This window comes from Tauraco erythrolophus, chromosome 5 (assembly GCF_009769465.1).
Source record: "Tauraco erythrolophus isolate bTauEry1 chromosome 5, bTauEry1.pri, whole genome shotgun sequence".
NCBI lineage: Eukaryota > Metazoa > Chordata > Aves > Musophagiformes > Musophagidae > Tauraco > Tauraco erythrolophus.
Window position 1 is genome coordinate 39,363,054 of NC_141469.1, and position 24,774 is coordinate 39,387,827.

General features: G+C 36.2%; 1 protein-coding gene across 8 annotated transcripts in view; it reads left to right on the forward strand.

Annotated features, from left to right (window-relative positions):
• Positions 1 to 24,774, forward strand: part of SLIT2 (slit guidance ligand 2) — a 277,792-nt gene that overhangs the window by 19,879 nt on the left and 233,139 nt on the right. For all 8 annotated transcript variants that reach the window (XM_086612336.1, XM_086612332.1, XM_086612337.1 and 5 more), the window contains exon 4: positions 660 to 731. In XM_086612336.1, coding sequence (XP_086468462.1) covers positions 660 to 731 — 72 coding nt within the window. The remainder of the gene's footprint in view (positions 1 to 659; positions 732 to 24,774) is intronic.

Sequence of the window (24,774 nt, forward strand, 5' to 3'; positions counted from 1 at the left end):
CTGTTATGTCAACTGATTGTGGTGGTTGGGTTTCTTTTAATTTATCTTCCTTTTGGTGTATCTTTACAACTAGAGGAAAGAACTGTGCAAGAAGCTTCTGTAATGCCAGATATAAGCTGTGCCTTTTTGATTTTTCTGACTTATTTGATCAGCGTTTCTGTAACAGCTTCCTTTGCTTTTTTTTTATTTAAAGAGGTTATATGGATCTTTAGATATATTATCTTATTACTTAACTAAGTGTATGTGTTTGATACATGTTTCCTTGAACCTTTTCATGGTCACAAAATGTCCATATGCTTCATTATACTAAGAGGAACACAGAGTTGGTGGGGAATTGAAGTAATACTGCTGATTTTGTATTTTTAGTGTTCTGGTTGTTTATGCAGGATAGAGTCCTGACTTAGTGATTGATTCACACTACAGAGATTCAAAATCTTTCATAAAATAAGTAATATGGTCTGTTAGGGAAACCAGAAAATGTAATTAGTCCATGGTAAATTTACTGCTGGACCATGTCTCCGCTAATGGACCAGCTTTGCATAGCCTTTCTGGTCTTTAAAATCAGCTTGTTGCAGCACTGGGATGCCTGCTTAAAGTGGTTAAATTGCTTTGCCATAGCACTTGTTATTTAACACAACTTTTTCTTTTTCTTTCCAAAGGCGCTTAAACAGAAATAACCTCCAGTTGCTTTCTGAACTGCTTTTTCTGGGGACGCCGAAGTTGTACAGGCTGTAAGTAGGCACGACCCTATAACTATTATTTTGGAAAACTTGGAATTGGTCTGTTATTCTGTCTTGCATTAGGTTTTTTGCCTTTTGCCTCAAATAGGGCTAAAATGCATCTAGGAACATTGATACTTTGTTTAAGCTGAGTACTTGCTTTGACTGCTTTGCAAGATTTTTTTTTTTTTAAAAACCTAGGTTAGATACTGATAGTCATGTGAGACAAAATACTGTTTCATCCATTCCCACTTCTGAATGATGTTTTGCTGAAAGAGTACTTTGGCTTTCCTTTGTTTTTTGGTTTCTGTGTTAACAAATGCCTGAGAGATACAGAACTGTATAAGCGCTTTGGTCCTGTGGTGTTCTGGTTTTGTGGCTGTACACACTTACCAGAAAAATCACAGCATGGGCAAATGGTAGGTCTGTGGAGATGTCGCGTCTGTGTCCCCCCACAAAAAAAACAAAGGTAGTAATTTAAGCTTTACGAAGTAAAAGTAGGTAAGCTTTACTTAAGCTTTTTACCTTAAGTAAAAACTATGTCAAATTGAGTAATGAGTTTTTGTTTTGAGTGTATTATTTGGTTTGATAATTTTTTACTCTTGGCAATATTTTTAAATCAATGTTTTGACCCATTGGCCTTTTTAAGAATCCACTTATTTCTGTTGCAGCAAAAACGTGGAATGAAGTTTAGATACTGATTTCTGTATGTATCTACATGGTCAGTTATTGCAACAATAAATTTTAAGGTACCTTTAAGTTACAGTGTGTGGTATGGATGGGATACAACATGACATGCTTAAGTAGGCTTTGAAAAGGTTGTACAAATTCAGCCCTGTTTTAATTAGATACATATTTGATACATTTCTTTAGACTTCAGGTGAGATTTCTGCTGTTGAAATTGCTGATATTCTTGAGTTTCACCTCTTGTGTGCTTGGAAAAAGAGCAAAGATGGAATTCCTCTGTTTTGTTTCCACTTTAATATATGGAAATATTCTTGAGAACAAATGGTATAATGAAGCTTTTATTTTTAGGAGTTGATTTCTGTGTTAATATTGTGAAATAATAGTTCTCTTTTGCCCTCTCATAGTAATATGAAATGGAAAACTGAAAATGACTCTATTAGAGTAAACATTTAGTTCTGTTTACTTTTGTTTCTTTCCTTTGCTTTGGATATATGCTTTGTTTCCAGAACTTCCCTGTAGATGCAATGAGTTGTTAAATTACTAGGCCAGAAAGCTCCTGAAGGCTTTTCTGACAAACAAAAATATTTTATTCTGTTATAATATTATAGCATATATTCATATGTGGTTTTATATATTAACAGTTGAGTCTTTTATAATTTCCATCAGCCATGATAAAGATATTACTTCTATCAGGAAGGAAAATGAAAGGGATTTATGATCATTTTATTATTCTACCTATAGTGTAATGGTTGCTATCTAAATTCATATAAAATAGAAATGAGCCGTAATTCGCAGGCAAGAAATGGATGCACACTTCAGGCAAAATCATACTAGAATAAATTTAATTCAGAATTGTATATTAGATAGATGCTAGTCTTAAGTCTATAATGTCCTTTGATATAAAGCACACAACTGCTCATGGCGTATATGGTGGAAAGTAAGAGATCACTGGCTTCACAGTATTAAATTTCCTCTGCCTAAGGGTTATTGTTGATCAGACCATGAAAGTGAATGTCTGGTTATAATGTATTCATGTTTAAAGGAAAATGAGTGATACTGAAAATCTACAGTTGCTTAACACTAAATTTGTAATTAAAAAACTGTCAGGCCAACAAAGGGGTTGATGCTAGTTAAATGTTCTCGGTCAGTTTTCAGATTATGTGTAGCTTGATTGCTACAAAGAGTATAAAATGATTTGTTCTTTTACATGTATCATTGTATATGCTTGCATGTATTTAAACCCAAATAAATGTATTTCTAAGGAGAATTAAAGTTCTCTACACATGATCAATAACATATATAATATGCTTTGGTTTTAGTATTTGTTTTTGGCGTTTAACAGCTAATCAGAGTGTGTGTACTGCGAGTTTTCAACATGCTATTGAGCTTCTGTGAATAATAATTACCATTTGACCCTTGGCTGTAAATGAGATGCCAGGTGAAGAAGCACATATGCTTGTTGTGTAGCCTAAATGCAATATAAAAGAAAGAGAGTACACTGTATATGAATTATGATTAGACACAGTTGGTTGCAGCCAGCGGCCAGCTATGCTTTCCCTTTGCTGTCTGCTCCAATTTCTCTTTGGACGGGTTGAGAGAGCACTGCGTGTTCAGGTCAAGATGTTTGCCTAGAAATAGTAGTACAGTTGCAGCTGTGTTTGCTGGAGCAGGAGACTAGTTTAAATAGCATTACCATTTATCCAGTCCATTAACAGAACTCTGTAAAATAATACCAACTCTGCATAAACTACAGGACAGTGTAATAAAATTACGAGCACTTGTTGACAGATGGGAAGTGTAAGTAAAGGAAAGCGATAGGTTGAGAGTTTAAAAGAGACAGTCCATTATTTTCTGTGTCTAAAGACGCTTGATTTTTCAAAGGTAATTTAATGAATTATTTTTCAGGTTACTTTCCTTCTGATTTAGCAGCCTTCCAAGAAATGTCCTGGAACTAGTTAAAATGAATAATTTTAGTCAAAGCATAAACCGATTTTCCCATTAAAAGTTATCTGCAAAAGTGTTTTGACATAAATATTTCAATAGGAAGTAGTTAACGCTAAAAATAGTGTAAGTAGTGCTGTAGGCTATATTAATCTTACCTTGCAAGGTATCTTTCAAAGCAGAATATACATGAACCTCTGTTTTGATCTCCTACCGGAAAAATAAAGGTGCTGTTGTAAATCCCCTGGGGTGGTATAAGTCCTTGTTCAACAAGTATTTTTCCTGTGAGAAGGGGATGCATTGTTTTCAGTGACCCGTATGCCCACTCATGCTAACTTGCCTAGCATCAGTGATGGTACCTTGGTACAGAGAACTCCTACAGCCTAGTGAGTGCTTATCTGAGGCAAATAGATTTTGACTGCTTACTTTGGCTGGTTAGATCACAGTTCATTGATTGCTGTTTGCTGCAGGATACCAAGTGCTGGGCCCAAAGCTGTTTGAAAATTCTGTTTAAAAGATACCTTTATTAATCAGTGGCACGTAAAGGTTATTGAATTCCATGCACAAAGCTTGTCCCTTTTGATTTACATTTCTTGTGCTTGGAATGAGGCTAAGTTTCCTTACTGACCGATATTTGCTGTGTAAGTTAGGCAATACTGGATTTGAAAAAAAAAAAAAATCAGTCTTTCTAGTGGATGTGGTCCAATATTAGATGCGCTTTCCTTCTAATATATGTACTTGAGAAGATACACATTATGAATAAGATATTTCTCCTCTAAAATAAAAAAACCTTTATAATGTAGTCTGATTAATTAACAGTTTTGAGATGTCTTGGTCACTTAAAAAAAAATCCAAACAGCTGATAATTAAAGGAAAAAATATTAAACATCAAAAAAAACCCTTCAAAAAAATATCTTGGGCTGGAACAGCAGCAGCAGCAACAACAACAACAAAACACGCTGCATGGGGGGCCCTTGCAAAAATTCCTCCTGAATTAATTTCTGCCAGCTATGATTAAAGTGTGTGGTACTAGATGTGTCAGACACCATAGTTCTCTGCTTCATTTTACTCTTGGCCTCTTTGGCCCCTGCCACAATAAATCCCACAATGGTTAGGCAGGAATTGCAGGTTACAGTTGCCAAGGTTACCGTTGTCCGGTCGGACCGACATCATTACTCATCCAGCCCGCTACCCCGCGCGCCGCTGCCCGCTCCCGGCGCAGAGACGGCTGCGGGCAGCTGACGCAAAGAGGAGGAAAGTTCTCCAGGCGGCTCTCAGGTCTGGTTTTCAAGCTGCTGCAGGAGAACCTGTGATTTGCATCATTTGCGTTTATACCCTTTTGCTGAACGTTGTTTGGTTTTTACCTTTGTCAAGAGAAAAAAATAAAATCTTAAGAATAAAAAAAGGAAGAAAAGATGGTATATGTTAGATGCTGAAACAGCAACTTTTAAAATATCTTTTAAGTGCCGGTCTTGTTATTGTTAAGGTAACTGCATTTGAGGTTTAATTTATGGTTTTGTCCTATTCCTTTTAACAGTAATTGTGTCAAGTGAGATTATAGTCATAATTTTGTATAGGAGATATGTACCTTCAGTCTGAATCTATTTTAACAACTCTGGAGAAATTACTCATTAGAAAAATGCTCGTTATCCCAAAGCCTCTGAAATCTTACTCCTACTACAAACAGGTGGCTATGAATGTTAAAAATCCAATGGGGAGGAAGAATGAGTTTCCACTTTTCAAAAGGCAATATCTGTGAACCTCTCCTTTTGCAAGTAGATCTGCTGTTGGATAAGAGTAATGGGTAGGTTTCCACTGTTGTATGTGCCACAATAACTTTACAGCATGCTCCACTCTGTTGCCGGAGTGTGCTGGATGTGCAGCAATTAAAGATTTATAGGAACATAAATTGTGAAGCCACCTTGTTGCTAGATCCTTCCTCAGAAAGTGTGTTGTTTTTTTCAGTCATTCATTTCAGTTTTTGTGATTTGTTACGGGGCATTCTAGCAGCCTGCATACAGGGAAACTTGGTTATTTTTTTGTATGATAATTGAGTCTTATCCTTTGAGAGGCACATAGAAACAAATAAGTCTTCCACACGTTGTGTCCATCCTGCCAGTGTTATGACTTCTTGTGTTTTTCTACCACAGTGTTTTAGTTCAAATACAATGTTTCAATTGTTTTATCTAAACAGATAGGCTTACGAGCAGAAAAGTTTTATGAACATACCAATTCTAATACTAGCTAGTTTTTGATTACCAGCATTATTTTGAACGGTGACTATAGTTCTTAGAAAATAAATATCTTTCAAGATTATTATTATTATTAACAAAGAGCTACTGCATATAGTATATGTACAAAATGAGTATACAGTTTTGGCTTTGTGGTACTGCAAGCCAGTAACTAAAAAGAAATCCCTAATTTAATACATAGGAGTAATTACTACTCATTCTTGCAGTGTGGAAGCACCATTAGGATAACTTTGTTATGTTGGTGCATTGTTACTAATAAAAAGTCTTACTGCCTCAGTCTAGGATGTTTTTGGAGTGAATTTGGTCCTGTATGCTGCAAGTCCATTGTCAGTTGGTTCTGTGAATTTTACTTTGGCTATGATTACAATCCATAGATAAAGATAGGGCTATCTAAAAACAAGTATTAAAAATGTTTGGGGTTCATTACCTGTAAGAAGAAACTAAAGTAACTAAAAACATGTTACCTCTGTGCTAGGTTTATAATACCTTGTCCCTTTTGTTCATTACTTGTACGGAAGATCCTGGAGATAAACTTTCCTAAGACATTATAAAAGACTGATTGTTGCTTCTGTCACCTGCTCATTTTTAATCTAGAGAAAAAAGTGGTTTAGGAGCTTGAATGTTTTATGCACCTTGGCTTGCATCTGCATCTTTTCTCTTGTCCTACCATCACTTGCTTCTACCTTCAGTTTTCATTCTGTTATAACGTTTCAAAATTGAAGATGCGTGCATCCTTTACAATGTAGTAAGTAAAACACAAATATCACTCCAGCTTTGCTTCAGACTAAGCCCTACTTATGTAGGATTAGAGATGGCAAGATGACTTTTTAGAGATTTTGGAAGTGCTGCACAAACTTGTACAATTCATCAGGTGATTTATTTTTTTGAGCACAGAAACAAGATTTATATATATGCATTTGGTGTACAACTTGCAGTAGCTATATCCTAGCAACAGCAAACATTCAGCCTTAGATTTAGCTGAGTAAAAGTGTTGGCGGAACCAGAATGAACTTTTGAAATGTAGTCAGAAAAAAAAGTAAAATGTATTATTACTGTCTGCAATTACTGGACTTCAAGCTTCACTACATTACTCTTCCTGCACTTTTTGTTTTAGAATCTCTTAATCTGTAGGCTTTTCTTGAGCTATGCTTTCTTTTCTATTTTCACAGCACCTGCCTTGATGTTCTGCAAGAAAAAAATTGGTGTACCAAATTTGCAGAAATCGGATTAAAGGTTGTTCCTTGAAGTAACAGTATGAGATTTTTAAAGTTGGAAGGAAACTTTTTTTCTTGTGAAATGACTCTTTCAAGATGAATGTTTGTATTTTTAATTTTGAGATAACTGGGAGGGGTCTTTAAATTGCAGTTAAATTTCCCTTTAGTTCTAAAACCATAATTTCATGTCTTTTTTTACAAGCAATATCTCCTTTGCTATGGGGTAAAATGGCAAACTGGATGGACTTCTGGGGCTCTAAGCTCATTCTACTACTGGGCAGATCACTAAATCTTTACATAAATCTACATTATCAAGTGATATATTTGACTAATTTCAGTGAAAGGTATCTGTAGGCATACATATAACTATTGATTTTTCATTAGAACAAACACTCCAAAGCTGTTTATAGTTGCTTTTAACCTTAATCTGAAAATCATATTAAACACTAAGAAAACAAAAAAAATATGGCTTAAGGCAGTAAACATAAATATATGTGGCCTTCAAACTCTTTTATGCTATTAGGTGTTGATGTTTAAATGTCTGATGCAAAAACATGAATCATATTAATAATTACTCAAGCCATAGCACTTTTAAAATAATGTGGTAGTATTCAGAGTAACTGAGAGATCTGCTTTAGCTATTATGGCTTTGTTACCTTGACCTGTTTGGCCCTAAGCATAAATAATTATCCTCCCTGTTTTTGTTGATATGATAGCGGTCAAAGCAGAGAACTGAGTTAATTGCTTCTAATATGAAAATGAAAGTAACTGTTTTTTTGAGTCACCTGTAACTTTATTCATGTCCAGTCTGAATCAGTCCCAGGGTTGTTCCTGGAGGGTTAACCTTGAAAGCTTTTGTAAATTGTGATATAGGAAACCTTTTAGGCAGGAGTTAAGTAGGAAACTGAATCTCAGTGAAGGAAGTAATGAAAAGTAAAAAGGCATGTCAGAGGAAATGCCATTATTATGTGGTGCAGAAACATGGTGTGAAATGTTATAAAGAGGACATCTGTAAGTCTCGGCTTGCACAGAGTGGACATTTAAGTGCAGCCGTGTCATCTTGATTAAAAAAAGAATAGAAAAGAAGAATAAATCAGGCCAAGGGAAAATGTGAAAGTATAGAGGCTTGTCCCTATGATGGTAGGGTTCTTCTGCAAGTGGAAGATTAAAGCCTGGAGTAACTGAATAGCTGAGAATAGTCCAAAGAAGGGTTGATTGCTTCCCCTCCAACAGTTCCAATTGATTGAAAAAAGCCTAATTTAAAGTTCTGTTTGTTCTGTGTCTTAAACCATCAGAATTTTCTTTTAGAACTGGGGGAATGCTCTGGAAGAAAAAGAATCCAAGGATAAAAAGTCATTGCAGGCCAACAATTGTTCCTAATCCTCACAAAATGCTGGAGAAATTAAATTTATTCTTTATTGCTCAAAGTGTTACCTAGGTCACTGGGCGATGGGAAAATTGAACTGGAAGTCGAGTAGGCACAATCTTTGTTTTGTGTCTAGATGCTTAACCTTAGACACGACAAGGCATCTTAGTGTGTTGTGGGAACTTGGTTCAGAGTATTAACACCAGGACGTTTATTACCCTCGATTTATAATAGGCTATGCTGTCAGTAGATGAAAATGTTGTGTTTACATTTCAGTGTTAAATGATCATTTAATTAACACCTAAGGAAAAAAAAAACACCCTTGTGAAATTCTTAGCAGCTTTTATTGTTGGTTTCCTTGGAGGTTTTAATATCCAAGTTACACTGCCCTTGCTTCTATAAGTACAGCTAGAAAAGACATTCATAAATGTAGTCAAGAAGGACAGACAGTTTAACCCCTGTTGACCCTTCATCCTGCATGTTGATTTATATAGCATTTTAAATTCATTGAATTTGTGTTAAAGCTTCTCCAAAGTTACTCACACAGCATTCAAACAACACATGCGTTTTTGCTTTGGAAAATATTCCCAAAATGCATATTCTTATAAAAAGCATATTTTTTTCCTAGAAAATTAATAATATGTATAGAGCGTATCAACAATTATTTCAGAGTAGCAAAAAAAAAAAAAACCCAAAAATTGTTGTTTTGCTAGATTCGTCTGTATATTCTCAATGAAAAACTACATGCTTTTGTAAGAAAAAACAGTTTTAAACAGACGACATATCATGCACTGGTTGTAGTGGCCTCTGTCTGAATTCTTCAAAAGGAGTAGGAAATTGGCAAGGGAAACAACATTACTACAAAAATGCATATCCACTTTAGCCAGTACAGATCTACTTTCATATGTTCCATTGTATCAAAGAAAGTCAAGGCTATCTAAAAGCTTTAATGTGCTCTTGGTCCTTAATAATGCTTTTTGTTGTAATGTCGATCTACAAGTGCTTTTTTGCAATAATGTTGCCCTACAAAGCGTGTTTGAGTAGTTTTTTGCATCCTAGAGCTAAAGCCAGGAGAAATGCTCTTTGTTAAAGAGCAGCTGCTCTTCAACTGATATGTTTTTATAAACATGCTGTAGTAAAAACTTGAAATTACAGCTAGGTTTAGAGGTGGTTTAGTTTTTTTGGGGTTTTGTTTTGTTTTTTTTTTTTTAGGGATGTGTTTTTAATCAGTTTCTTCTTAGGGGATAAAACCCCCAACTTGTTTTAAAGTTAATAGATTAATAATAAAAAATTAAGCTTAGCTTAACTCAGTTATTGATGACTCAAATCTTTTGGTATTCTTTTTGCTTTTACTGATGATCATATCCTTTACATGTGTCAATAACTGAGCTGGAAAACTTAAGAATCTGCTGATACAGTAAATGTTTCTTTTCTCCACACAAATCGTCCAACACTTGATGAAATATTACAGCTGCAGTGTGAGTTCTATCTGCCAGTGGGATCTCAATGTTTTTCAAACTTCTCTGAATTTATTTATTAAGTTGAAATTTAATATTCAGATAGAGACTTGTCAGAGATACTTACATTTAGAATTAAAGCAGTGTATCACCATCTGAGTACATTTTTTTAATTGAAAAAAAATTCTGCAATATCCATTTTGTGAATTGACATGTCAGACGAAGGAATTCTTAGGATACACTTAAGATACATGAGAGAGGCTTACCCTGTACTGCACTTAGATTACTTTCTTTGCTTCACAGTCCTGGTAGAGGTTTTGATGAGTGGTTGAGTAGTGTGTTCAGGAAGACATAGGCTAAACTTTACACATGCACACTAATAAACTTCGGCTGAAACTGTGTTGAATGGCGCAGGACTGAGTCCTGGTGGGCAGGTCACATCGATTAACCAAGTGCCAATTAAAGGGAACTCTCATTATGGTAAGGAAAAGTGCCACTATACGAAGTGCAGTATTTGCTTCATCTCTCCTCTGTGACCAAGGGCTGCAGCAACAAACAACGCAGACTGTTGTCCTGATCCTTGTAGCTGTTGTAAGGATACCAGAGCTGGGGCTGGTGGTTTTATTTGGGAAAGGCTGCTTATGAATGCCGAGTGGAGTTTATTCTCTCCCTCAGACACTTGAGGGGTCTGCTCTGCTAATGGCTGTGCAGACCCACCTCCTGGGGAATAAAGCTGGGACTTGCTGAACTCTTTTCATCTTTACAGCCAAGCCCAGGTGCAGGCCCTTCCTGGCTCAAGGGTGTTTAAAGGACCATGCTCTGAAGGCTTCTTTCCATGTCCCTCAATCTTTAGGAGGAAGAAAAAAGGGGCTGAAATAGGGGAGGGTGGAGTGTAAATCTTTTGGTTAAGTAAAGTACTCTGTGAGGGTTTGCAGGGTAAAACGTACAAGAGACAAAATCCTGCCTCATTCTTTTCATTTCCCCTTCTGTCCAGACAGTTCAACGACATTTTTACTGTGAATGTGTAATCCGTACAGTTGTGAGGAAGGGCTACTCCTACTTTATAAGGTAGCCCTTATATGAGGAGAGGTTTGATGGTGACTGTTCAGTGCTTTTAGTAGTTTAATACAGGGGAGACAGCAGAGACATCAACTCTTTTTTTTCCCTTTCTGTGGATTTTTGTAGCAATGGTGGATAGCTGGAAGGGATTTAGATAGTTGATTGACCTCGAAACTGAAAAGTTTGCATCACAAGTTTGATAAGGCCCTCAGGGAAGGGTTGCAAAGATAGGATAACAGCTAATGTAATGAAGGGATATTTGTAGTAGCCGCTTCTCAGAGTGTAAAGATATGAAAGACTAAATGGAGAGAAAAGAGTGTAAATGTGCATCTTAAAGTGGGAGAAAAAAATAATCTGAAAAGCTTAATAAAACTAAAGAAAGCTATTTATGTGAACTAAAAAATGACACCCTGAAACATGTACTCATGTATGTTGCAGGAAAGCAGTGATAATTTCTGAGATTACAGAAGATTTCTGTCTGATCCTTACTACTTATACATTAGTGTTGAATCTTTATGAATTTTTATGAATTGTACGTTCTTTATAAAAGGCAAGAGACTGACTTCACTCCTTGGTTTTAGTCATATGTCTCTAAATTCAGTAGAGCAAATACTTTTGTGTAACTCTCCTATGCTATAACCTGTTATAGCATCAGTAGTCCCCTCATCGTTTATGCCCCTACAACACAAGAACAAAATAAAAATACTACTCAAAAAAAAATCTTAAATTTTTTTAGGTCAGAGTGGGTTTTTTTTTTTTTTCTCAAATGAAAACCCGGAACTTTTACTAGGTGAAGAGCCTACCAAATCTATGTAGGAGTGCTTTGCTGCTTGATCTCCAGTACAGTGTTCATGTCAGAGGTGTGGAAGCAAAAACTTCTCATCTGACAGAGTGCAGAGATGTTGTCTCACAGCTAAATTTTAGTAGGTTTAGCATATGTGAAATTTAAATTTCATCTAGGAAAAAAATCACAACCATAGTGTTGCCCTTCCTTTAGCTCACCGATGGAAGTACCCAGTCACGTTCATATTTGAGGGCCTAACTGCCAAAGTAGGTCATCTTCACTGTTCTGGCTGATAGCAGTGGCTTTATCTGTGCAAAAGAGGAGAATCCTTCACCATGTTATAGGACTTCTTGGACTAGGAAATAATCAAAAAACTGTACAACTGTTTTAGGGTCTAAAATAAAGATTACTGTTAGTTAAACTTGTTCAGCTAGCATGCCTTATTAGGATGATAGAATTTTACAATGTGCAGTGCACTGTCACATTTACTTTGAAATCTTGCATATAAAATTAGGTTCAAAGCTGCTGAAGTATGGCCAGTTGTGCCACATACTGTTAAAGTTTTAGATAAGGCACTGGACTAAAGTATTTATTATTGGGTCTGTTTTGTAGACAGTTGATTACTGATGTAAACTGTGTAAACACACACCAGTAAATATTGTTAGAGGAAACAATACTAAGGGATTTAAATAATAAATAAAGTATGCCAGAGTTGTTTGCCCTGTGGATATGGACTGGAGAATGTGGGAAATGCAAAATACTTACAGCAAAATCAAGACTGTGATCGCTGGGTAGAAAACTATTGTAACACACTCAATGATGATAATAGCTATAAATGTACAGTGCAGCATAGAAAAATATCGTGCAATTTTGTGCATATGTATCAAAGACACTGCAGGAAATGGAAAAGAAAATATTTTCAATTACGCTATGCAGTTTTGCAAAACCAGTTGCAAGGTGGGTTGCTTTTCTAGCTAATGTTGTGGGATGTTCAATTAAAATGCCTTTTTTTCATTTTGTCAAGACATTAAAAACATTTCACTAGGATTTTGGCTAAACTGAGGTTTTTGTCTGTTCTTGTAATCAGGTTGCAAAAGCTATTGTGTTGTTTGTTTTTTGGTGTGGTTTCTCTCCCCCCAGATAAATGAAATAAAACTAAACTGGAGTTAAGTTATGAGGGAAGCTTTAAAATGTGTATGTGCTGTTAGCTTGGTTGTGCAAGAGTGGAATAGCAGAAGAATGGCAGTATTGTCTCTGCACATATATAGGGGGAACAAAGACCAAAACTGAGAGAAATGTAATTGAATTAGGAGGTTGATTGGTCAAGAAAAGATTTCTGCAGCAAGTTGCAAGTCTTTGAGATGGGTGACCTAAGAATGATCATTTGGCATATATTCAGTACTCCGGTTAAAATATTAGTGATGCTTCCAGATATATGAATTCTTATTAAATAAATGGAACTTGATAGTCTGCTGGAATTAGAAATTCCCAAGATTTAACATGTAGGAGTAACAGTGGATGCTGGAATTTCACTGTAGTAGCAGGAAATCAAAGCTTTTTTTGCCATTAATTTTATTTATTGCTGCTCTCTGAACTACTCTGTTACAAGCCGTCTTCATAGTGCTTTATTCACAAAGGTCCCAATTGGGTAGAACGGCCTAATTCTGTTTTGCAGTATGATAACTTGCGCTATTGTGTTTCATGTAATATATTTGATGAGGATGGTGATACAGAGTCAGATGAAGCAAATATTGCTGACAAGCGGTGGTTCTTACACCTAGATAGGCCCTAGACAGTTAATAGGGAGAAAATTCTGAAGCATGAAAAAGCAAAAGTGACAAGTACTGTATTAGGAATCTGCTGATTGCTGATTTGTCTTTTTGTCCAGGGAAGACTGTTTGTCTTACAAGAGCTGCAGATCACCATGATAGGTTTTAATCTAGGATTCAGCTTAGAGAGCCTTTCTTTGCGCAGAAAAGTGTTGAAGTGTTATCAGAGTATTACTTCATGTGTTTACTCTAAAGAAACTTAGATTAAGGAATACAAGAATTGTTGCACATTTTAACAAACAAAAGTAGAAAACATTTTGGATTGAAAAAAAAAAATCATATGGCTTAAGATGTTAATGTATTAAAACAAACAAAACACCCCCCCTAAAAAAAGCCAAAAACCAAACCAAAACCAAAACCTCAAAAACTAACCCCTCAAAAAAACCAGAAAGAAACACCAGTCTTGAAGTAGTCAAAGGGAAGATCCAATAAAGCTGCAGATGCCTGTCTTCAAGAGATTTCTTTGAGTTTGTCCAGAGTAAAGTAGTAGAGAAAAATATCTGCGTCCATTAAATGTTGCGTTATAATTTGATGATTAGAGGTATGCATTTGGAACTTAATATCTTCATATAGAGAATAAGAATGTGATGCTATAGTTCCAGTTTATAGTTCCTTAGAAATGTAAAGCTATTTGACTGTGTACATTTTTGAAAACGAAGCTTAGACTAGATTCCTATAACAGTACTCAGTGCCTTTTTTTGCATGATCTAGCTGTGGGTGGGATTTTTTTGGTAAGAAAATCTGCTGTTCTTAATCTGTCTTTTGTTCACTTTACTTGCGTTTTTAATTATAGTTGTATGACCGTATTTGTCCATTGTGTTTTATTTTGGCTTCTGAACTTGGGATGACTTTCCAATTAGTTTGCTAAATGTGAATGTTGAAAAAAACTCTTTTAATGGTGTAACATCTCATTCTGCACAGTAGTAGTGCAGGTCCTATGTGAATTTAGCAAGTATTTAAACAAAAAGGGAGAGTAGTTGTGGTATGCCTGAAGGAAGATGCAGTCATAAGATAACCAATGTATCCATAATGCTCAAGTGTTTACGCATCATCATTTTGGTACACAATGGTCAATGAATTTACTTGGATCTGCTAGGAATCTCTTTCCTTCTAAATCAAGATATGGAAAAAGTGGGGTTTATTTTCTGTGAATATTGATAGGAGAAGAAACTGTACACAATTGACCAGCAATTTTTTTTTTTAAAAAAAACAAACTAGGAAAACGTTTCTGTTTAAGTTGGGAGGTCCAGAAGAAGATTGAAAGGATGTTCTGAATTTGGTTTCAGCTCCTTACCAGAGGAAAATATTGTATAACCAGAAATCACATTTTAAAATTGATGCTTTGTTTTGCTTTATCCTTAATTACGATATCCTGCTGGGTGTAGTTTTATCAGCAGTACTTTTGAGATTGTGTAATGTTTAGAAAGGATTACACTACGTAAAACTTTCCAAATATGAGACTTTTTTAAAAAAGGAAATATGGTGTGAATTAACATGGTAAGCTTTTTGGTGGGGTTTAAAGCATGTATGATAAATATGTTTTTTGGTCTGTCTTATGGCTTTTGTTTTGCTCTTGGGTGTTGGGCTGGAGATGTGAATCTGCAGAAACTGCTTCAGAAGGTATGAACTGTAAAAGGAAAGTAAGGAAACATCTATTTGTGCTGAAGTTTTATATAGAATTGGTACTCTGAAATAACCCTAGGTAGTGTGTGAACACATGGGAATTTCTTAAAATAAACACAGCCATGAAAGGAAAATGTGATAATGACTTGATGATGATGAGTGTCTGCTGTTACGGGTCCAGTGAGATGCAAGTGCCAACACTCCAGCCTCTACACTGTGATCCAAATCGCAACAAAGGAATTTGGCAGCTCAGTTGCCTTTATGTGAATATATTACCATGGCTATGAAGATAAATAGTTCCAAAGTGGAAATACTAACAAATATTTAGTCATTTCCAAGCAAATTACAAGTGAAAATAGGCATACTATAGGAATCAAGATAAATAGGAAATATATCTGCTGAGTATATACATTCTGTTCCTTTTCCTCTGGACTGGTTCTTCCTTTTTAAAAAAAAATCAGTGTATTTAGACAGATTATATGTATTCCCTTTGTAAAGGTCACATCCCAGTTTCTCAATTTCTTCCAACTTCCTTCCTACTCTTCCTCTCCTGTGACCCTCCTCTTATGCAAACATCAGCCCTGATTAAAGCCTAAAGCATGCTGAAAATTTTCTGTACTGAACTGTAGACTGGTGGGCTGTCCGATAACTATAAACTGTCTAATGAAGTGCAAGAGTTTAGATGTATTCTCAAGGACAGGCTCCCTCTTGTGGGGGCTGAGCCGGTTACTTCCCAGCTTTCCATGAGCTTCCTAGCACTGCGCTAACAACCTATAATTCCACTCTATTTATTTATTTTTTTTTTTTAGTTAATATCTGTATATAATTCTGAAATAATTTTTTGTATCCCCAAGTAGTTTTCAAGCCCAACTGGCCTGAAAACTCTTAACTCGGAAAGCAGATTTGTATAGTGGGAGAAATATTGCCAGAACACAAAGATCTTAACTTTTTTTGCTGTTCCTGTTTTGGAAGCAACCCTGTCTGCTGCTTTTGGATATGAACAATTCCCATATAAACTCGATACATTAGCTTTTTCTAAATGTACTGCTTAACTTCTCTGCTGAATAGGTTCATGTCCAGTAGTGGATGTCTACCATATGGTACTGATACCTGTGGTGAGTATCAGCGCTGGTGGCTGGCAGATTATTTTCCATCAGGTTCTCCAGGTTCCTCTGCCAAAGATTAGGGAGAGCTATATTGCTTGGGTGGAATGAGACATCTTTTGTTTGTTTTGAATGATGATGCGAGATTTTGCAATGGAATCTGGGCTGTGGCAGAATTTAAGAATTTCAGAATTTAAAATTCAGAATTTCAAGGTTAGAATTTCAAGCTGTAGTGAAGACAGTTTTTCTGTTCTCTCCACTTGGCTGACTGTTTCTTGCAAGATTTTTAATGCAGCTCACTGAGTTGACTTATTTACATGGGCTTAAGAGGCTTTTCTCCTTGCTTGCTAGCCCAAGCTGAATGACTCATCAGAGATCAAGCTGTTGACAGAGGAGATGCTGTTGGAGCTGCAGATGGCACTGCCAGCATCTTAGTGAAACATTATGCCAAGGAAAGCATATGAAAAATGTAGGAAACAATACTGTAAATTGCATGTGAATTTTGAAAAGTAGTGATGTGTCTGTAGGTGAAAGATGTTGTGCATTTTTCATGATGACAAGGAAATCAATCTTCCTCACTTTTCCACTTCTATCAGTGCCAGCTCTAGCCCTGAAGATTTCTTTGTGGCCTACAATTAATTGGGCTGATGAATCGATCAATGCAATGTCTTAGTATTTGGACATTTTCTCTGAAGTGAATGACAGTCTGGTGGCAGTATGCTTACCTTTTGAAATTCAGAACCTCTCTGGTCCTTCCAGTTTCCTTTTTTCCTATCACAGTAATAGCCAGTACTGTTATAATGTACATATATGGGGTGCTGGCTGAGGGAGCTAAACTCTGTAACTGTCCTTTGTCCTCAGACTGTTCTCTTTGCCTAAGTTATTTGCTGTTTTCACACATTTTTCAGTGTGAGTTGTGTAGGATGACTCTCTAAGAAGGAAGTGGTGGATAGTACCAACAAACAATGCAGCCTGCATAGGGAACCAGAACCAAGAAATTTGGCAAATTATATAATTTTCTTTGTCATAGATGGTCTCTTGAAAATGCAGATTATAATTCTTGGGAATGTTGTTTAGATATAAAATATTTGTGAAACATTACTGAGACAATTCACCTTGCATGTTTGAATTATGACAGGCCTTACTTGAAGTCATAATCGGATTTATATTTGGAGAAAGATGCCATGGTTTCTCCTGGTTTTGTGGACAGATATGTTGTTTAGCCAGCTGTTAAGAGTTGCAGGAGTTTTTGTTTCTTTGGGAAATGCAAGTTTGCCAAACCTGAACTCGGAGCCACAGGACAGGGAATATTTCACTACAGAAATTTGTATTTCCTCACCAATACAAACTCTGACTGTGTACTGCAATCAAACTCATAATTTGACAGTGTTCTAGATTAAGTTTCCTGGGCAGTCAGGAGAATCTTTAAGCTAGTCAAATCCACTTTTTAAATGTCATGGATTAATGAAAGAAAAAATTGTGTGCAGAGAAACAGAGGATCATTTAATGGATAATATATCAGCAGTAATTTCTGATGACACTTGTTCTTCTTGTATAATTCGTCAAAGCTCAGGGAATATCATGTTTAGTCATGCTGCTTCTTCAGTTATCAACTTCATCAAATTCTTGGCTGCAGTGAAAGCTTTTTGTCTTCTCAGTTTCTTCAGCATAATATTTCTCATCATTGTCCTGAACCTTGGTGTGACCTTACTTGTTGGTGACTTGCACTGTGATCTCAGCCAGTAGACACTGTGATGTCTAGATTTCTGTCTTTTCTGCAGAAGATGACTTTTTCTCCTGAACAGTTTTCTCTCAACTATATTCTTAATTAAAAATCTAGTTAGTCTAGCTTTCTTTACCGTAAATGATTTCAGAATGCTTTGTGTAAAGTATTTTCTTATTTTTCTGTGGGAAGTGTACAGTAGAAGAGAAAACCAAAAATTACCTGCAAACTTTAAAGACACACACTTATTAATACATCTTTTTTGTAAAAAAAACAAATGGAAATAATACCTGAAAAATCAACATGTATTTTAAATAACTATAGGAGATTTTTACATGTAACTTTCCTAATTGCAGAAAGGTAACCATGACATTACTTTGTTTCTCATGCGTGTTAGTGGCTTTAATTTAGCAGATTTGCTAAATGTGTCTATCATGGTGTTAAAGATTTTAATTACTGACGTTTGTGAAACTGCTCCCAAATACAAGGGGTATTTGTAGAAAGCTGGATAGATTGACAAGTGATTGACAGGGTAAACATGCTGTGGTGCAATGCTACAGATACCACATAAGCCTCAGGAAGTAGCTGCAATCCAATTTTTATTAAACTCTTAGTGCTAATGTATCTTGACATTATTGTTAATTAGGAAACCAAATGTACCACTGTTGTCTTTTTCCTCCTTTCTTTAGAAAGCTCCACTATTATGTTGCATACCTATAAAGCCTTAGTATGATATAATCTGAGTGATATATTTGTCCATATTAATAGAAGCAGTGGTGACAAGAATAACTTCAGATATTGCAGTTTTCCATATTTGTTTCTGACAACTTAATTCTCTTATTCTTGTCATGAGAAAAATCATTAAATGACAAAAGCCTTGTTTAGTACAACTGTAGAGTAGTGCCTATTATCCTAATCTGTCAACAAAATAAGACGTACCTAGAAAATAACTATCAAGTCTACGTAGCTCTTAAAGTTTCCTAACAGAGCCAGGCACAGTTTCACCTTCCTCTCATCCTTTCCTTCCCCTGCATCCATCTCTGGCATTCACAGGAGAAAAAACCACACTACCAAAACCCAAACAAATAAAAAAACCTCACAACAGCAATAAAAAAAACCAAAACCAAACCCAACCAAAAAGCCCTCTTGAAAGACAGATAGCTTCATTGGTTCACCCTGAAGGCCTTTGCTTTGTAACATGAAGAACAGATTGGTAAGTCCCAGGATCAGGAGATCCTCATGGCAAGTACTGTGTTTTGCAGCTGAAGATGATTGTTGCAAGTTACTTTTCTTTGCTTCAGTGTCATATATTGAAGGCTTTGCAATTTTAACTTAAGATATGTATTTCTTCTAGGGAGCTGGAAGGCAGCTTGTATAAATCTTAGGACAGTGCTGTGACTTGATCTTGAGGTGTCATGTGTGGATCGAATAGGCACAGAACTACCACATTTTTCACACCTCACGTTAAGGAGGCTGGTGATGTTATCTTGCTAACTGGATCTTTTGCTGTTAACCAGGCTCCGTAAGTAGGCTCACATTTCAAACAAGTAGCCCTCTTTTCCATGTAACCTGGTGCAAGGTCTGTAGATTGGTTGAGGCAATGCCAAGCACAAGTCCAGGCTGGATGGAGAATGCATTGAGAGCAACCCTGAGGAAAAGGACTTGGAGGTGTTGGTTGATGAGAAGCTCAACACGAGCCAGCAATGTGTGCTTGCAGCCCAGAAAGCCAACTGTATCCTGGGCTGCGTCCAAAGAAGCATGGCCAGCAGGTCAAGGGAGGTGATTCTGCCCCTCTACTCTGCTCTTGTGAGACCCCACCTGCAGTACTGCATTCAGCTCTGGGGTCCTCAACATAAGAAGGACATGGAGTTGTTGGAGCCAGTCCAGAGGAGGGCTGTGAAGACGATCCAAGGGCTGGAGCACCTCTGCTATGAAGACAGGCTGAGAGAGTTGGGGCTGTTCAGCCTGGAGAAGAAAAGGCTCTGGGGTCATCTTATTGCAGCCTTCCAGTACTTAAAGGGAAGTAAGTTTTTTCTTTTTTTTTGGAAAAGGAAAAGTAAGGTTTTTTCCTTTTTACCTTTCCTTTTCCTACAGGAAAGCTGGAGAGGGACTTTTGACAAGGGCATGTAGTCATAGGACAAGGGGCAATGGATTTAAACTGAAAGAGAGTATATTTCTATTAGATATAATGAAGAAATTTTTTACACTGAGGGAGGAAGAACAGGTTGCCCAAAGAAGTTGTGGATGCCCCAATCCTGGAGATGTTCAAGGCCAGGTTGGATGAGGCTTTTATCAACCTGATCTAGTGAGAGGTGGTTTGGAACTAGATGATCTTTAAGGTCCCTTCCACCCCAAACTATTCTATGGTTCAATGATTTCATCCAGTTGGTCAACTTACTTTCTTTTTCTACTGAATCTGAACTGAATGGACCATGGCCAACTGTGTTAAACTATGATAAGAAGTACTGTAGTCAGGGTGAAAACTTTACCTTCTTTTAGTGCAGAGATGTCCAAAATGTCAAGTGAATAGAGCCTTCTCATGGTGCTACTGGTTTCTTGGGTTTTTTGTTTTGTGTTTTTTTTTTTTTAAAACACAGTATCTTCAGGATTTTGCCTTTAAGCATCTCTCTTAAGTATGAGCATTTTCACTTTGCTGCTTCATAAAATGTCAGTGTCGTCCTGTAACTTTGCCATAAACTTAAGAGATTTCGATTGTGGATGACCTGCACAGTGGACTTTGCCCTACAAGTGTAGCTTTTGTGGTTGTGAGTATTAAATGAGCCAGCATAGGCTGAGAAACTCTGAGCATAGTGCCGAACTTACAGCTGAAAATGTTGTTATGCCTGAGTTAAAGGGAAAGTGGATTTTGGGAATGAAATAAAGACTTTCTTTACACAGTATATGCTACTACCTTCCATTGGGCCTATCCATTACCTTCCCCAAGTGCTTTGTCAGGTAGCAGCAAAACCTACAGAATTGGGTCAGGCTCATTCTGCTGCCTCTTGGGAAATCACTGAGCAAGAATGGAGATGTCTGGAGCTCTTAAGAGGGTGGGAGACCCACGTAGAATGTGAAGAAGCACACTAGCATTCAGGCCATTTCCACTCCTGAAGAAGCAAAGATGCTTCTGGCAACTGGGAAGAGGAAGACAAAATCTCCTTTTTTCAATCGTTTATCTGCTGCAAGTAGATTACCAGCCCTTAGAGTTTTTAGAGAAGACCTTTCTAGAGACAGGAGGAGAAATACTACTTCTCTTCCTGAAGGTCATTGTTGAATTGTTGAAGAAAACTGGCTTTTTCATTTACATTGCCTTTTGGACATGTTGGACCTTGTCTTTGAATGTTTCTGATCCACTGTTCCTACTTCCTTAGCTACATGGTTGTCCTAGTTGTAAACACCAAGGAAGAAGAGGGTGACTGAATGAATTGATTGATAATGAACTAAGGGAGTTTTCATGAGAGGTATAAAATAGAAGAGACCAGTAAAACTGCATCTAGAAATTACTAAATTGAAAAGTGACTAACTTAACGTGTAGCAGTTAAGTTACGGTTGTATTTTTTTGTGCTTTGGCAAGAGTCTCAGCTTCTTGAGTACTCTTTGCTTTGGCAGTAGATAGTAGGAGAATTTTTAATCAAGCATTGTTTATTTAAATCCTTCATAACAGAACCCAAGTATTTTAATGAAAGATTTACCATGTTTCCTCCAGTAACCTGACTCATAAAGGTAAATGTGCCTTTTCCAGAATCTAAAAATTCCTCATGAAAAAATTTCCAAAATAAGAGAACTCCAGAAGCATCTTATAACATTTAAAACAAAAAAGTGAATGTGGAAGATAGGATTAGCATGGGTAATTTCTTGCACTTCAGAACAATGGTGAAAATACTATTAATTCTTGACACTGATTCTGATTGCATTGGTTAAGTTGGGCACCTAATTGGTAAATTCAGAATTCAAACTGGATGAAATTTAAAAATAGTTTCATAAACTATTTTATTTGAGTTAATGGAATCAAATTGCCTGATATATTGTCACCACAAGCTGTTTTACGAATGAAATAAATTGCTTTATTTCCTTTACGCTACAGAATATTTTAGTTCTGGAATTTGTAGGATCAGGACTGTGTTCTTCATTCAGTGCTATTTTTATAGTCTGTATTTTTGCTTGTGGAAAAGGTCTAATAGGTAGTAACTGATGTTCTGTTCTAAAATAATAAAATTGTCCTACTACTTTATCACCAGTCCTGTTAATTGCATGCATTAATATAAAATTATGTTGTCTCTTAATGTTCAGGTAAATGCCTCATTTCTAATGAAAGTATTTTTGTTGTGCTATAGTTATTTTAGGTGTTTTATTGGAAGGTAGCTGTAATTATAATAGTACTTAACACAAGTCATCATTAATCAGAAGATTAATCTGCTATTAGTTTATTCCTTGTGCTGTAAAAATACTTTTAAAATACTTTTAAAAGTTTTAGTGGAGCATTCTAAGAGTCATATGTAGGTCACGGATTTTTGGAGAAAAATGTCCTGAATTCTAAAGAGAGGTGGATAATAAAGCTGCTTATTGTAATTGCCATTGAAGGAATAAACTGGGTTGAATGGGGAAAAAAGAAGTCACTGCATTTCCTCCTGCTTTAGGGTTTCCCATTTTCTTTTGCCTGTTCCAGAGGCCACCTTTCTGGAAGTCTAGGGGTTTCCTGGCAGAAAAAATTCTCTTTGTAGACCTTGCTCTAAACTTAGCTTTCCTCATCTCTTTCTCCTGATCCGCTACTGATATCTTACTTCTGCCAGTCCGTGCCTTGAGTTAGCTAACTAAGTTAAACTATTTTCTATATGTATTTATGAAATCTGTCCCTATCTGAAAGCAATCTCTTCTCAGAGATCCAGATGAAAAGGGCAAGGCTGGAAGGGTCATGTCATAAAAGCTTCTTTCTGATTGCTTAAATGGATTTAAGAAGATGGAAGCAGAGAAAAATAGACTTTCCCCTACAGTACATTACTTTGATCAAGCTGTCTTTGCCACCATCTATCTAAATGATGGTGACATTTTTAAAATAAATTGTGGAACTCAAATACTTTGAGTTTGGTAGTTCTAGTCTGTTAATGCTCATACGTTAGTGTGTGTTTCTTCTTGAAGCTCAGTAGTGCAGTCAGGATGAGGGTAAGGCTGCTGAGGACCTGTGCTGTTGCTATGTTTTTCTTTTCAGTGAGATGCAGCATAATGTTTTTCACATTTGTCTTAACAGTGTAAGACCATGTTGCAGTCCAGTGAACTGATGTAAAGTCATTGCCATCAGTAGTTTATGCCCTAATTTTAACTGTGTGTTGTGTGGGAATGGGACAAGAAAACTGACCTTCTGGATAAAGTTAGAGGAATGGATGCGACCTAAGTATCATTTGTTATTTGTTTTGTTTCCCATGGCATTCTCATAAGTGATACAAGGAAATAGGATCAGATGGAACAGGATTAGATAAAACATTATCAGCTATCCTCCTAGTTCAAACTTATTTTGGGAACACTTACCAACTGTTCATTATTAATCTGAGAAGGTGTCTCAAGTGGAGTCCTAGGTCCACTTATGTTTTAACTACCTAGATAACGGAGTTAGCCTACTTTTGTAACATACAAGGATGAGACTGTGGGTGGTGAGTGGATGCTACAAACACCTTGGTTGACATTGGAGTTCATGAGATCTGTGATGTATTGGGTAGATGATCTGAAATCAACTCATAAAATACAGTGAGGACTAGTGTTGAGGAGGAGAAATGAAATGCAGAAAACATAGAAAGGTATCATGGCAAAATATAACTTGTGACTGGTTTAAGGGTCACAGGATAAATTGTGAGTCATAGTTCTGTTGCAAAAAAGGTATATACTGTCTATGACCTACAAAAAAGGTATATACTGTCTATAGCCTACTAAAGATCCTGCTGTACATAAGACATTGGATGTGATTTATCCTCTTATGTGTGATGCTCGTCTGTGTTTGCTTTGGGGAACTTTTTTTAAGACTGTAGGAAAATGAGTCCAAAAAAGACTAGAAATGAGTACTACAAAGTTTACAAAAAGTAGCTTGTGAGGAATATCTTGCAATAGTGGCTTTGCTTATCCTAGAGGGGAGAAGGCTGGACAGTAAGAGAGGGTTGTTACAAAGTTATTAGGAACAAATTGTGGTGTTTTATTTCTCTCCAGCAACTTCATTTGGAGTAATGAATTTAGGTTGAAAACTAGGAAACACTTTCTAATATCTGAATTAGTGAAAGGCTACCAGGAATCTTGGAAAATACACTTCAGTGGGTATTTTAAAGAATGACTTGATAAGCAGGTAGTAGTAGATAGATTAGCTATAAACTAGTTCTGATGTAGAGTGATGTTTTCCCAAGATAAGCATTAGGAGAGCTCTTTTCAACATATTTTTCTATTTGTAAGAAATACGTAGAAATATTTTCTAATTGTAAGAAAACTGTAGTAATTTTAATAATTATTAATGGAGTTACAATATTTAATATGAAATTATATTTAATCATACTTAATATGAAATATTTTCTTATACAAACTTGGTTAATTCACAGATGAAGTCTTCTAGATGATAAACCATTTTTTCTTTCTTTTTAGTTTTATCTTGCTAAACCACAAACTAAGTTGTAGAAAAAAACTAAATTATTTATACTATTGTGACTTCATTCCTATTGCTCTTGTTAATAATGTAACAGAAGAATACAAATTTATTTCCTGAGCTGTTAAAGGGTCTTAACCAACCTTTTTCTTCCCTAAATGGATTACTTTTTTTTATCTGCATATAAGTTACAGCATCACTATATAGGGTGCTATCATCTGTCATTTTAATTCTATTGAATACATGAGCTACTACCTTCCTGAAGTAGTGATTGGTTTAGTAGGTGGAACATGTCTTTCATTGAATATAACTATGGAAAGCTATAGAATGGCTTTTGACAAAGCTAAAGGTAGTATTCCAGCAGCAACAGTGAAGCTATGTGGCCTTTCAACCCATTCATC